Source organism: Eretmochelys imbricata, chromosome 9, assembly GCF_965152235.1.
Source record: "Eretmochelys imbricata isolate rEreImb1 chromosome 9, rEreImb1.hap1, whole genome shotgun sequence".
Lineage (NCBI taxonomy): Eukaryota > Metazoa > Chordata > Testudines > Cheloniidae > Eretmochelys > Eretmochelys imbricata.
In genome coordinates this window covers 99,850,467-99,864,273 of record NC_135580.1, presented here as the reverse complement: position 1 = coordinate 99,864,273, position 13,807 = coordinate 99,850,467, and the positions used below count along the sequence as shown (strand labels likewise).

The following is a 13,807-nucleotide window of genomic DNA, read 5'->3' as shown; positions in this document are numbered from 1 at the left end:
TCTCTCTCAATGACTATGACAGCTGTGTCAGTCTAATTGTTGGTTTATTGCAGCTGGGTGAGAGGGAGAACTGCAGTTGAGGTTACAGCTTTGTATGTAGCATTACTTTCTGGTCATCTGAAGATCTTCCCGAGAATTTCCAACAAAGGGAGGGAAGAGAGGACCAGGTGTTTCTCATGTAATAAAGCTAACCATTAAAAATAAAAAATTGAGACAGTCACTCTCTGTAAAAGAGGTGAAATAATCACCATATTATTTTTGCTTTGCAGTCTACCTTTTTTGAAAAGCAATTGCCTTCCTTAGTGCTAAAGTAGTGTGAATACATTCTGTCTGCTTCAGTAAATATCAATATACAATGCTTGTAATCTGGTCACATTTTACAATATGTAACTGCCAGTTTAGGAAAGGAAAAACCTGGAAAATGTTTTAGAAGACCACAGTTTTCCTATTATTTAAAGATGGGGGAGGAGGAGAACCTAAGTAGAGTTATGGCCTATGATAGAATGAAACTGGTCATTGGAATTGGTAGGTAACGGGCAAAGATCCTTAGTTCTGTTCTGCACAGGAATGTTTATGTGCATTTGAAGTTCACTGAGCCACGCTTTGTTTGCTAACTGTATTTTACACATGTGGACCTTTAAGTAATGCACTTTTCAGGGAAGGGAATATGTCTGTTTATTTCTAGTTTTTACTTAGCATTTTTTTAGTACTGGGCACACTTTTAGTACAATATACAGAAAAATGATAAACCACACTAGAGAGCGAACAAGTGAGGCAGGTGTTGACTCGAGTGAAAAATACTTCAGGAACTAGTGAAGGCCCAATTCTGTAGCCTGTACTCACGTTGTGTAGCACTTGCTCACCCACATGCCAGTCCAGTAGGGTACGTAAGCATAAGTAGTCCCACTGAAGTCCATTTGGCTACTGTTTACATGAGCAACTCAAGCAGAGTTGCAAAATTTGACCCTGAACAAGAGGATTCGCAGACCCAAGGTCAAATGCATCGATTGCATAGCAAAATGACACAGTATAGGATTAATATATCAAAAGTCCAGTCGGCATCCTCTCCTGTACCTTGCATGTGAAAATTGCTACATGCAGTGTACATAGCAATTAAATCCATTGCACGTTGAGTAAGCTGAAGGGTTGACATCTGTCTTTCTATAGCAAAACCTCGAACATCTTTATTTCTGTGTTTTTCTAATTAGATTTGTTTTGTGCCAGGCAACTGCTTTCCCCTCAGAAGTCAAAGATTTGACCAAGAGAATCCGTACTGTGCTTATGGCTACCGCTCAAATGAAAGAACACGAGAAGGACCCTGAAATGTTGATCGATTTACAGTACAGCTTAGCCAAGTCCTATGCTAGTACCCCAGAGCTCAGGAAAACATGGCTGGACAGCATGGCAAAGATCCATGGCAAAAATGGAGATTTTTCAGAGGTAATCTGTCAAATTCCATTGAAAACAGGTGGTGTGGAGAGGCAGAGATTCCAACTGACGTGGTAACTACTCCTGTTTTGTTGTATTTTGCAGGCTGCCATGTGTTATGTCCATGTAGCAGCCCTTGTTGCAGAGTTTCTTCACAGAAAAAGTAAGAGTTTACTGTTGGGGTGGGGAACGCTGCAGCCTTTTTTTGTGTCCATCTTTGAGTTTACAGGTCATCAAAACGTTTTCAAGATCAAATTCACTTAATTTGGTAAACGACTGTTGTCAGTTTATACTGGGTTCTTCTAAAATAGTGAACGAAAGCTGTGGTCCTCAAACTATTGTACTGGCGACCCCTGTCACGCAGCAAGCCTCTGAGTGCGACCCCCCTTATAAATTAAAAACACTTTATATACTTAACACCATTATAAATGCTGGAGGCAAAGCGGGGTTTGGGGTAGAGGCTGACAGCTTACGCCCCCCTCCCCCCCATGAAATAACCTCGCGACCTCCTGAGGGGTCCTGACCCGCAGTTTGAGAACCCCTGAACTAAAGGGAAAACTACAGCATAGGAATTTACACATGTAAATGCCAGTCTAACTATTCAAACACGGGACTGAAATGTCCTAATCAGTGTAAAAACTGGCTCCCCACTATTCTGATCATGCCACAAGTGTCACTGCATGGAGTTCAAAGCCGTGTATCCCTTCACAGCGGGAGTACAGGCTAAGTGCAGTGAAAGCGGAATTGGTCTACGCCCTGTACAACTAGATAAAGAGCCAGTGGTGAGAGAGGACATTGTGGCTTAGTGCAGAACAGGAAGTGGTGGGCAGACTGGTTGGTTTTAAAATATCACGATTTTGCATGTAAAAACACATTTTTCTTTCGAATACCTCCCTGCTCTGACCGTTAATGTACTGCACTCCACCTGTCGGCTCCCTCTGATCTTTTAATCTAAAGGGCGCCATTGAAACTGAATTTGGAATATCTCTGACTGCAGTTGATCTGCAAAAACTAGGAAGAAGGGAACAGAGACCAGGAAACGCTAGTTTTCAGCTGTAGTTCGCAAAGGTGATTGATGGCACCTTATTGGCATACTGGGGGCCAAAGTCCCATAGAAGTATATATTTTGTGTTCATCAAAAACATTTCTGGTTACGTATACAAAACGTACATGATTGCAGATGGAAGGGTTGTTACAAATCTGGATACTCTCCATTCATGTGAGTGGAAAGAAAGGGAGACTGAAGCCAGCAGGAAAAGAGGAACAGTCCCAAAGGATGCATGAGTTAGTATTGCTACTGAACTGCATTGCTCATCCATCACATGTGCAGGAAAGTGACACTTTTGCCATGCCCAAGGAAGTACTCTCAATTTCAGAATCCATGCCACTAGAAACAGGCAACCCTGCGCATCCATTACCCTGCACTGCAGCACACAGCACTGCCCATCACTCAGCGTGCACGTTCAGAACACAAACACAGCCTGCTCCTTCTCTCTTCTCCGGTACATTGCAGCCCCCCTTAGTGGTTCACGGATGACTCTGTGCAGTAGTTGTTAGGTGAGACACGCGTTCATTGCTTTGTGGTAGAGGAAGCCAAGGCTATTGGTGGAGGAGGGCGTTATTCTGAGAAGTGGGGCCCCCTTACCAGATGGAACAGGCTGGCCAAGTCATGGGTGGTGTCCATCAGAAGGAGCAGGCGAGCAGGCCAGCTGGGCCTGCCATCAGACAGATCCAGGCTGTTGGATTAAGCCACGGTCTCAGAGGATGTGCAGGCTGACAGTTTGTTGAACAGTATGGCTGACTCAAGGGGCAATGTGTGTCCATGCCTCAGTGATTAGTTAATACTCCCCCAAATTCCTTGCAGCTGCAGAGGGGTCAGCTGGAGGCCACACTCTCTAACGTGCTAATTCATCTATTTTGGTTCTATTCCTCCCTTTGAGGTACAAAGGCAGAGCAGCCTGGAGACCTTCGTTGTCCCTTCTTACTTCACAATCGACTCTTTCGCTGAAGTGTTTTTGGACATTATTATTTTTATTGCAGCAGCACCTAGAGACCCCAGCTGAGATCTGAGCTCAGTTGTGCCAGGTGCTGTAGCTGCCCAGGCAGTCCAGGCCCAAACCATCTAACAGTCCAAAGGGACAAGACAGACAAAGGTTGGGGGGGAAAGTGACGTTGAGAGAGGGGAAGGGACTTGCCCAAGGTCATCCAGTCTGTCAGTGGCAGCACTGGTAATAGAACTCAGATCTTCTGACATGCGTATAAGTGTCCTATTTGCTAGCCCACATCGCTTCCCATGCTAAGGCATGATGGTATGTATTAACTATGCTAAAACATAAGCCACTGTATAACCGATAACATGAAAGTAAGTTTAGCTTTTCATGCACAAATGGACCAAGTACAATGGGAATCTGCATGACAAAGATATAGCATGGGTAACCATAGCACGGTATTCCATACGCCACATTAGACTGTTTGATAATATTTGAATTCTAACTTACTTTTCTTTTTGCCTTCCATAGAATTGTTCCCTAATGGATGCTCAGCCTTCAGGAAAATTACGCCCAATATTGATGAAGAGGGAGCAATGAAAGAAGATGCTGGGATGATGGATGTTCACTACAGCGAGGTGGGATTCCAAAGCGCAGAACCTTAGATTGAATAAGAATAATTCTTTAAGAATGAGTCACCCACCCTTGGGCTGCTGAACTGTTCTGATGTCTTTCACGGTACCTCTCCCTAAGATTACTTAGCTATGAACAGCCTCCATCTTGTGCTTCATACAGGAAGTCCTAGTGGAGCTGCTGGAACAATGCATAGATGGCCTGTGGAAGGCAGAACGTTACGAAACGATTTCAGAGGTTTCCAGACTGATCATTCCAATTTATGAAAAGCGCCGTGAGTTTGAGGTAGCTATTTGGAGCAGGCTTTGTGTTAATGAGAATTCCCCAGGCTGCTAGTAAACAAATTCTTAGTTTGTGAGTGATGAGCAGATGTGATGGGTTGTATCATTTCTTTTGTATACTCTGTATTATTGATTAATATTAAACAAAATAAGTTAAAGCAAGACTCAGGAGGCTAATAGTTCCCATGAGATGCCGCAGTCAGAGATCTCTTAAATAGGGACCCAATTCAGCAAAGATTATAGGTACATCCATACCACCCACGCCCATAGAAACCCCTGTTTCTGGGTGCCCTTAGACTTGGGAAGGCTTCAAAGCTTTGCGGATTTTTTAAAACTGAATGAGTCCCTTCCTTTGACCTGGGGGTAACTGACACTAATGGGTACCCAGAGCTTCAGCTGCCCCAAGGCAAACATTTCCTCCTGTTCCCAGATGAATACTTGTTTCTCCCGTGCTCCTGGATCTTTCTTCCAAGAGGCAATACAGCCCAACGTCTCCAAGCCCACCACAGCAGGACACCAGCCAGGAGATATTAGTTGTGCCTTATACAATTACCTGCTGCTCTGCTGCAGACTTCCTGCTGCAGACCATGGAATTGAGTCACTAAAAGCAGATGATAAACCAGACATTAAAACTGTGCCTTCAGCATGTATTGACTTGCTTAATGCGTAGTGCTTGCTTAATGCGTAGTGCTCTTAGTGGTTCACAGCCAAAGTACCAGGCAGGCACATTCCAAAATCCATGTCATCTCTGGCTGTAAACCAGACAGAAGAAATGCAAGCTATGCTCCAGCATGCAGTTGTATGTGTTACTTTCCCTCAGAATAGGTGCAATGCACAATCATATCTGCAGAGAAGGCATTGTTGAGGACAGGCTTTCAGTGATGCCAAGTGATTTTCTGTACCCCATGGGCCACACGCTGTCCCTGGATGATCCCATTGGCCTCACTGAAAGCAATGCCTACATGGCTGAGGGCTGAATTTGGCCCTATGTGAGAGTCACAGGGAACATTCAGGGACATCTTTCATTTTCCTGTGGCTTTAGGAAAGGTGGGGGAGTGAAAGAATGCACTGAAGTAGGGTGGGTCGAAAAATGTTTCTTGGGGATTTCAAAGCTCTGTTTTGCAGGATTTGAAATGGATCCATTTTTTGCTTTTTCTGGAAGATTCCACAATACTTTGTCGCCATTTTCATGTCAGAATTTTTACTGAAATCTTGTTCAGAATAGTTCTCCAGCATTTGTGTTTACTGGAATCCTGGTCTTTGGTAAACAAAAATGTTGGACGAAGATTTTACATATTATTTCAGTAAACATTCTGCTTTAAAATATAAAAATATAAATGTCACCAAAACTTTTAGGAAAACCAGAAAGTTTCAAATATGTCGGCAGTTTTTCACAAAAAGTTGAGTTTTTGGAAAAGGTCGGTTTTCACTGGAAAAACTTTGAGTGTGAAATATTTCAAGCAGCTCTGCTTTCAAAGACTCAGTCCTGCAACGTGCTGATCTCTTAACCCAGCAGAGCATTTAGGCGCGTGCTAAAGTTTAATGTGACTAACCCTATTGAAATAAATGGGACTACTCTTGTGCTTAATGTTAAGCATGTGCTTAAGTCTGGCATTTTCAAAGGAGCTTCTGTGCTAGGCTGAATCAGGGCAAGAGTGCTCAGCACTTTGCAGGATCAGCTCTGACTTCCTGCTCACATAATTCTACTTCAATAATGTTGAAACACACCTGCCTTTTTCTGCTTTCCAGAAACTTACTCAGTTGTACAGAACACTTCATGGCGCTTACACTAAAATATTGGAGGTGATGCACACAAGAAAAAGACTTCTAGGAACCTTTTTCCGAGTGGCCTTTTATGGACAAGTAAGTACATAGATCAGCCTGCCAACTAACCTGCCCCAAGCACCCTGTCTTTGCTCAGCCATTTCATTCAGGAAGCATTCTTGTTGCACTGACCACTAGCTTCTTTAAGATGGTTCTGTATTTTGCTCCCTTGTGCTCTTTTATATAGTAAACTCTTCAGTACAGGGCTTCTGTGCCTTGTTAATGTGTTATTACAAAGCTTTATGACACTGGGTGGGATTCTCAAAGGCAGCTGACTGATTAAGGATACAAGTCCCATTGATTTTTAATGAGATTTCTCCTTTTAAGTGACTTAGAAGCTTTTGAAAATCCTACCCTGTATAAATATTACTGTAATGAGTTAAAAAATAAAGTTTAAAAAACACTTTGGATTACTCAAGCAATACAGAACCAATAGCGATCGTGGATATTTCCCTCTGCAGAAGATCATTGTGACATTTCAGAATATTAGCAATGGTGTGTTCAGGGGGAAGGTCTGCTTAAAAACTGGTGGCACAATATGGCCCACTGTTGTTATGGGTTCGACATACTCCGGTAGTGGCCGTCTCTGCAGTGCACGTAGTCTGATGTCTCTCACTTTGGACTTCTATAAAACCAAGAATAGAATCCCTTTTAATAAAATGTACAAGGAGCAACAGCTGGCGTTAGTTTTCTATATGCTGGGATCACTATATTTACAGTAATGTGACTAAATGATATTCAGCCTTATTCCTGGTACAAGTTCCAGATTTTCACTTTGAAAGTTTCACCAACTTTTTAGATATTACTACACAGAGATCGTTTTAACATATAAACGTATCTTATCTGATAAGTTTTTAAACATTTTATTTTAAAAAGCTCATTTTAAAATGTTTTTTTAATGTAATGAAATCTCTCCATTCACCACCTATGTCTTTCTGATTAATGCTAGACTTTCTTTGAAGAAGAGGATGGCAAGGAGTACATCTACAAGGAACCCAAGCTGACGGGCCTGTCAGAGATCAACCTGAGGCTTCTTAAACTTTATGGAGAAAAATTCGGAGCAGAGAATGTAAAAATTATCCAAGATTCAAATAAGGTGGAGTTAAACGGCATGTAGTGTCATTGAGTCTAGACAGCCCTGCTAACAAAATGCTTGGAAGAGTGAGCTCTAGGCTGCAGAGCAGAGAGGATCAAAGGAATGGAGACTCCATTCTAACATCCCAATCCTTTGGACTGTCAGAAGGGAAGGAGACCAAAGCTACATTGTCCTCCTGACTCCTATAAAACCCCCTCCATGCAAACATCACACAGTCAGGGCCCTGTGGGGTTTGGAGGAGGCAGGTCTCAGACCAGAAGGAGATGGATCTGGAGGGCTTCCAGGTGACAGTGAATGAAGTATTAACTCATGCTCTGCAGCCTCTCCAGACTGAGTCATGTAGTCAGAGACAGAGAGCAGGGAGCAGCATAGAGGGACTGATGCCCATATGGTCGGGGACAGGATTGGCTGTGGGTTCTCAGGACTTGCCAGACAGGCATGAGATGCCCCTTGTCCCTTTTGCAAACTCCTCCCCTTTACTAGGACGATGCCTTGGGATTTCCCTCGTACATGTTCCATTCACGGGAGTTCCTCCTGTGCAGCAGGTCCTTGACCTGCCCATTCTGCTGCAATTGCACATCGCTCTAGCAGTAAATTGTGATTTTTTTACTGAGTGTAAATGTGACCATGTTCTGAACACAGGAACTACTTGCAATAGCTTTGAAATGTCTGTCACCGTCACAGGGTGTGACTGTGTCTTTATAGTGCTATGTGAGCAGGGGAGGGCCGTTACTCTGTGAAGGCGCTGGGAGTTCATCGCATAAGCAACCTGACACTGTCTGGCAGAGCTCCAAAGGAATTCTTGTGGGTGAAATTCACCCAAGGCAGCAGGGTCAGTCCAAGGCCTGTGTGCCGCTTAAGCCCTTGAAATAGCATGTAAGTGGAACTAAAGTGATGTATAGGATTCATAGAATCATAGAATATCATGGTTGGAAGGGACCTCAGGAGGTCATCTAGTCCAACCCCCTGCTCAAAGCAGGATCAATCCCCAATTTTTGCACCAGATCCCTAAATGGCCCTCTCAAGGATTGAACTCACAACCCTGGGTTTAGCAGGCCAACGCTCAAACCACTGAGCTATCCCTCCCCCCCAGGATTTGTACTGGTCCTCTGCATGGGGTGAATTCACCCAGGATGGATAAATCCGTGAATATCTAAACTGGTCATTAATGTAGTTTGTGCCAGTTTCCTCTTCTAGTAAATAACTCTCTTCTGTCATAGGTCAATGTCAAAGATCTTGATCCCAAATATGCTCATATTCAAGTGACTTATGTGAAGCCCTACTTTGAAGACAAAGACCTCTCTGAAAGAAAGACTGAGTTTGAAAGAAATCACAACATTTGCAGATTTGTGTTTGAATCTCCTTATACCTTATCTGGGAAAAAACATGGCTCTGTGGAAGAGCAGTGCAAAAGACGGACCATTCTAACTAGTGAGTATGACCTTCTAAATATTAGGGAATAGGAATCAGCAAATATTGTTTTAACACATAAATCACAGCTGATTAACCTCCAAAAAATGGCAGGAATACCCCCTAGAACTTAGAATTGTGCAGAATTGTTCATTTTGATTTGTTACATTTTATTGCCACATACAGAATGTTTAAAGTGTCAGCTAATTACAGTACAGTATTAACCCCTGGATCTCAAATTATTCCTGTGGGAATTCTGCACCACTGTGTGGGCACAGAATTCATGTCCCCCACAGATTTCTTTGCTTCCCCGCAGAAAAATGACTTTCTGACGGGAAAGCAAAGGGAAGCGGCAAGAATGGTCACGTGCCCCTCCCCAGCAGCGTGGGTACATCCTTTCAGGCTCCCAGAGCAACCGGCGGAGACGTAAATCACTGTGGGGGCAGAGGGTGGAGGAGCCCCCTGTAACTGAACTCCCACCCTGCCGAGCCCCATCCCCGCACATCCGCCCTCCTCAGCCCTGTTTGGGGCTGGGGACACCCTGGCTGGTGTCTCCTATTCTGTGCAGGGCTCAGCTGCTAGTCCAGGCTGGGCTGGGGATGGGGATGGAGCGCACTTCCCCAGCACAAAGTGGCCAGGTCAGACCCACCCCCAGAAACCTCCCCTGGCTCCACCCCCACACTTCCTGCCCCATCACTCCTCAGCTACGGGGGAGGAGGGTGGGGTCACTGTATGGGGAATTGCTCCCCTGTCCTCCAAACCCTCTTGCATCTGGACACTCCATATACCCAGTACCCCCACCAAGTCTCACTCCCCACACCTACAACCCCCCTGCCCCATAACCCCTACCCTGTTGAGCCCCAGCCCTCTGCACAAGGCCCTCCCTGCTGAGCCCAACCCCCATACATCTGGAACCCTGCCGAATCCCTACCCCCTGCATCCGGTCCCCCACCCCTGCACTCAGATCCCACCCCCACCGAGCCCCACCCCCTGCATCCAGCCTTCCCATTTGTGCACCCAGACCGCCCCCTGCACTCAAATCCCCACTTCAATGAGCCCCATCTCCTGTGCACCTGGATCACCCCAACAAGCCACCCACACATGGACCCCCGCTCCACTGAGCCCCAACCAGCTGCACCTGGGACTTCCCTGCAGAGTCCCATTGCCCTGCATCCAGTTCCTCCCACCACCACTGATCACCCGCGTGTCCAGATCCTCCTGGCACCCGTACCCCCCCACTGAGCCGCCCGCACCCAGACTGCCCCACACAGAACCCTCTCACCCCACACCTGGATCCCCCCACACTTGGATCCTCCCAGGCTGAGCCTGCCTTCCCACACCTGGTGCAGCTGGCACAGAGGGGTGGGGCCCTGGGGTGTTTCTGGGTCAGGCCAAGCCCTGGTGCTGCGTCAGGATCAGATGCAGCCTCACAGCCGATTATCCCTGTCCTGGAGTCCCTGTCCCACCTCTGTGCAGGTAGTGGTCTGTACTCCCCAATGCCATGCTGGGGCCTCCACATTTATTTATTGACAAAATTTGCAGAATTTTAAAATGCATTTACATTTTTAATATTCTGTGCAGAATTTTTAATTTTAATTGGACACGGACTGAGTCTCCATATTGTTTTAGATCTGATTTATTCAGCCTCACCCCTTCCTCCCCCTCTTGTTTGTGATCGTGTCATGCCTAAACACTGTGGCTGAAATCCTGACTCCTCTTGAAACTCAGTGGCAAAACTGCTACTGACTTCAGCACAGCCAGGATTTCACCTTTGCTCTATGAGATCCTCAGGGCAGGACCCTGGCTATATCTGTTCCGTGGGCCTTTGGGAAAGGGTCGACTGAGAAGACTTTCAGACTGTACATTCTGTTTGATATGTTTAATAGCTTCAAACTCGTTTCCATATGTGAAGAAGAGAATTCCAGTAAATAATGAACAACAAGTTAATCTCAAGCCCATTGATGTTGCTACTGATGAGATAAAAGACAAGACAGCAGAGCTGCAAAAACTCTGCTCTTCCAATGAGGTTGACATGATCCAGCTGCAGCTCAAGTTGCAGGGTTGTGTTTCCGTTCAGGTAAGGCCCGTCATTAGCACAACATCTTGAAGTCCTTACTCTGTTGGCAGAACAGCTTATTTACTTTCCAGAAATCATTAACTAGCTCACTGGAGCACTAAATGTAGTGCTTACCACTGTAAGTCAATGGAACTACTCATGGGAGTAAACACTATACCCAGTTGTGTTTGCAGAATCAGGCCCATTATTTGTTTGTGACAGGTGTTGGTTATATTTAACAGCTCTGAAAGACTGACCTGAAAATGACAGACAGAAACAGCATCATGAATCCTGACCTGTCCCCAATCTGAGACATGGTCCATGTGTCTCAATAGGTCACTCCCCAAAAAGGAAATGAAGGGATGTAAATTTCTTCATTTTTCTTTTTGTATGTAAAGATCATAAATAGAAAAGTAAAGTCTAGCACAACCCTTAAAGCAAACCGTTGTAGCTGATACACTAAAAAGAATGCACGATATGAGTTTATCTAGATTGCTGAAACTTCAAACCTGTGTGTAAAATTTTCTAATACAGATAGCTTTGTTGGTGCTTTTCTTCTCTGAAAGTGATTTTTAATAAAGTAAGCAGCAATCAAGATTATGTCTAGAATGTGTAATCACAGACTGTAAATATGAAATAACAGCAAAATAATGGGATGAGATGATGCAGACAATGAATAGACTCTAATATTAACGTAGTGCAAGTTCAGTCATTTTTAGTTTACAGAGTGTATGTTTCTCCATGTCTATATAATAAAATACATAATATTGCCCCAGATATCTGTATGAAATGCAAGACAGCCAGGCCCTCTTTCATGCATGTGATATGGGACTGGTGGTAATAAATAAAAAATTGGAAAAATATCCTGAAAGAAATAAAACAAATATTAGCAATAGAATTTGAACAGGACTGAAAGATTTATATTGGGAGCTGGCCTGTTAAAGAGATTCAAATCAGGAAATATATCTAATACAATGTCTTTAAACATTTTTTTTTAAAAAGGGAACTGTTAATAACATCATAATATGTAGTCAATATTCAATATGTTGCTTAATATTGTTAATTCTGTATTAAGATATACTTATCAAGACAATATCATCATAATAATGTCTTATTGTAAATGTCTCAGAAGATCAGTAAATACATTTTTTCCATCCCAAAAAGTAAAGCCTAACATTTTGAACTACAGGTGCCTTCTGTTCTGGTACATAAACAGTACTATAGCATTGCTATCCCATGACCATATAGAAATGCACACCTAGTGGCATGAAGTAATATCTTAAGTAATATTTCTAATAAAACAAACTGATTATCCTCTGAAATTAACCTAAAAGCTGCAGCATAAATGAGTTCTCACATTTTGGGTTTTAGGTTAATGCTGGTCCGCTGGCCTATGCTAGAGCTTTCCTGAATGACAATCAGTCCGGCAAATATCCCACTAAGAAGGTGAATGAGTTAAAAGAAATGTTCAGGTAGGTTACTCAGTAATTGAATTAGCCTGCTGGCAGCAATGGAATATGTGTTTTTTCTTATATTTTTAATGATCAGGGTTAAGATTTGTAATACTAATGCAAAGATTTGCTACTGTCCTTCTGATTTTGGAAGGAGACTGGTTTCCACTTTCCTGGCCCAAAAGTGTCCTGACCATGATCATAGAATCATAGAATATCAGGGTTGGAGGGGACCTCAGGAGGTCATCTAGTCCAACCCCCTGCTCAAAGCAGGACCAATCCCCAACTAAATCATCCCAGCCAGGGCTTTCTCAAGCTTGACCTTAAAACCTTCTAAGGAAGGAGATTCCACCACCTCCCTAGGTAACGCATTCCAGTGTTTCACCACCCTCCTAGTGAGAAAATTTTTCCTAATATCCAACCTAAACCTCCCGCACTGCAACTTTTGAGACCATTACTCCTCGTTGTGTCATCTGCTACCACTGAAAACCGTCTAGATCCATCTTCTTTGGAACCCCCTTTCACATAGTTGAAAGCAACTATCAAATCCCCCCTCATTCTTCTCTTCCGCAGACTAAACAATCCCAGTTCCCTCAGCCTCTCCTCATAAGTCATGTGTTCCAGTCCCCTAATCATTTTTGTTGCCCTCCGCTGGATGCTTTCCAATTTTTCAACATCCTTCTTGTAGTGTGGGGCCCAAACTGGACACAGTACTCCAGATGAGGCCTCACCAATGTCGAATAGAGGGGAACAATCACGTCCCTTGATGTGCAGGCAATGCCCCTACTTATACAGCCCAAAATGCCTTTAGCCTTCTTGGCAACAAGGGCACACTGTTGACTCGTATCCAGCTTCTCGTCCACTGTAACCCCTAGGTCCTTTTCTGCAGAACTGCTGCTGAGCCATTCGGTCCCTAGTCTGTAGCGGTGCATGGGATTCTTCCATCCTAAGTGCAGGACTCTGCACTTGTCCTTGTTGAACCTCATCAGATTTCTTTTGGCCCAATCCTCTAATTTGTCTAGGGACCTCTGTATCCTATCCCTACCCTCCAGTGTATCTACCTCTCCTCCCAGTTTAGTGTCATCTGCAAACTTGCTGAGGGTGCAATCCACACCATCCTCCAGATCATTATTTAAGATATTGAACAAAACCGGCCCCAAGACCAACCCTTGGGGCACTCCACTTGATACCGGCTGCCAACTAGACATGGAGCCATTGATTACTACCCGTTGAGCCCGACAATCTAGCCAGCTTTCAATTCACCTTATAGTCCATTCATCCAGCCCATACTTCTTTAACTTGCTGGCAAGAATACTGTGGGAGACCGTGTCAAAAGCTTTGCTAAAGTCAAGGAACAACACGTCCACTGCTTTCCCCTCATCCACAGAGCCAGTTATCTCGTCATAGAAGGCAATTAGATTAGTCAGGCATGACTTGCCCTTGGTGAATCCATGCTGACTGTTCCTGATCACTTTCCTTTCCTCTGAGTGCTTCAGAATTGATTCCTTGAGGACCTGCTCCATGATTTTTCCAGGGACTGAGGTGAGGCTGACTGGCCTGTAGTTCCCAGGATCCTCCTCCTTCCCTTTTTTAAAGATGGGCACTACATTAGCCTTTTTCGAGTCCTCCGGGACCTCCCC

At 44.3% G+C, this 13,807-nt stretch overlaps 1 protein-coding gene across 4 annotated transcripts in view; it reads left to right on the top strand.

Annotated features, from left to right (window-relative positions):
• DOCK11 (dedicator of cytokinesis 11) overlaps positions 1-13,807 on the top strand; it is a 130,168-nt gene that overhangs the window by 104,244 nt on the left and 12,117 nt on the right. For all 4 annotated transcript variants that reach the window (XM_077825958.1, XM_077825955.1, XM_077825957.1 and 1 more), the window contains 9 exons: positions 1,225-1,440; positions 1,534-1,591; positions 3,948-4,054; positions 4,212-4,334; positions 6,080-6,193; positions 7,104-7,250; positions 8,471-8,681; positions 10,547-10,737; positions 12,088-12,188. In XM_077825958.1, the coding sequence (XP_077682084.1) occupies positions 1,225-1,440; positions 1,534-1,591; positions 3,948-4,054; positions 4,212-4,334; positions 6,080-6,193; positions 7,104-7,250; positions 8,471-8,681; positions 10,547-10,737; positions 12,088-12,188 (1,268 nt within the window). The remainder of the gene's footprint in view (positions 1-1,224; positions 1,441-1,533; positions 1,592-3,947; positions 4,055-4,211; positions 4,335-6,079; positions 6,194-7,103; positions 7,251-8,470; positions 8,682-10,546; positions 10,738-12,087; positions 12,189-13,807) is intronic.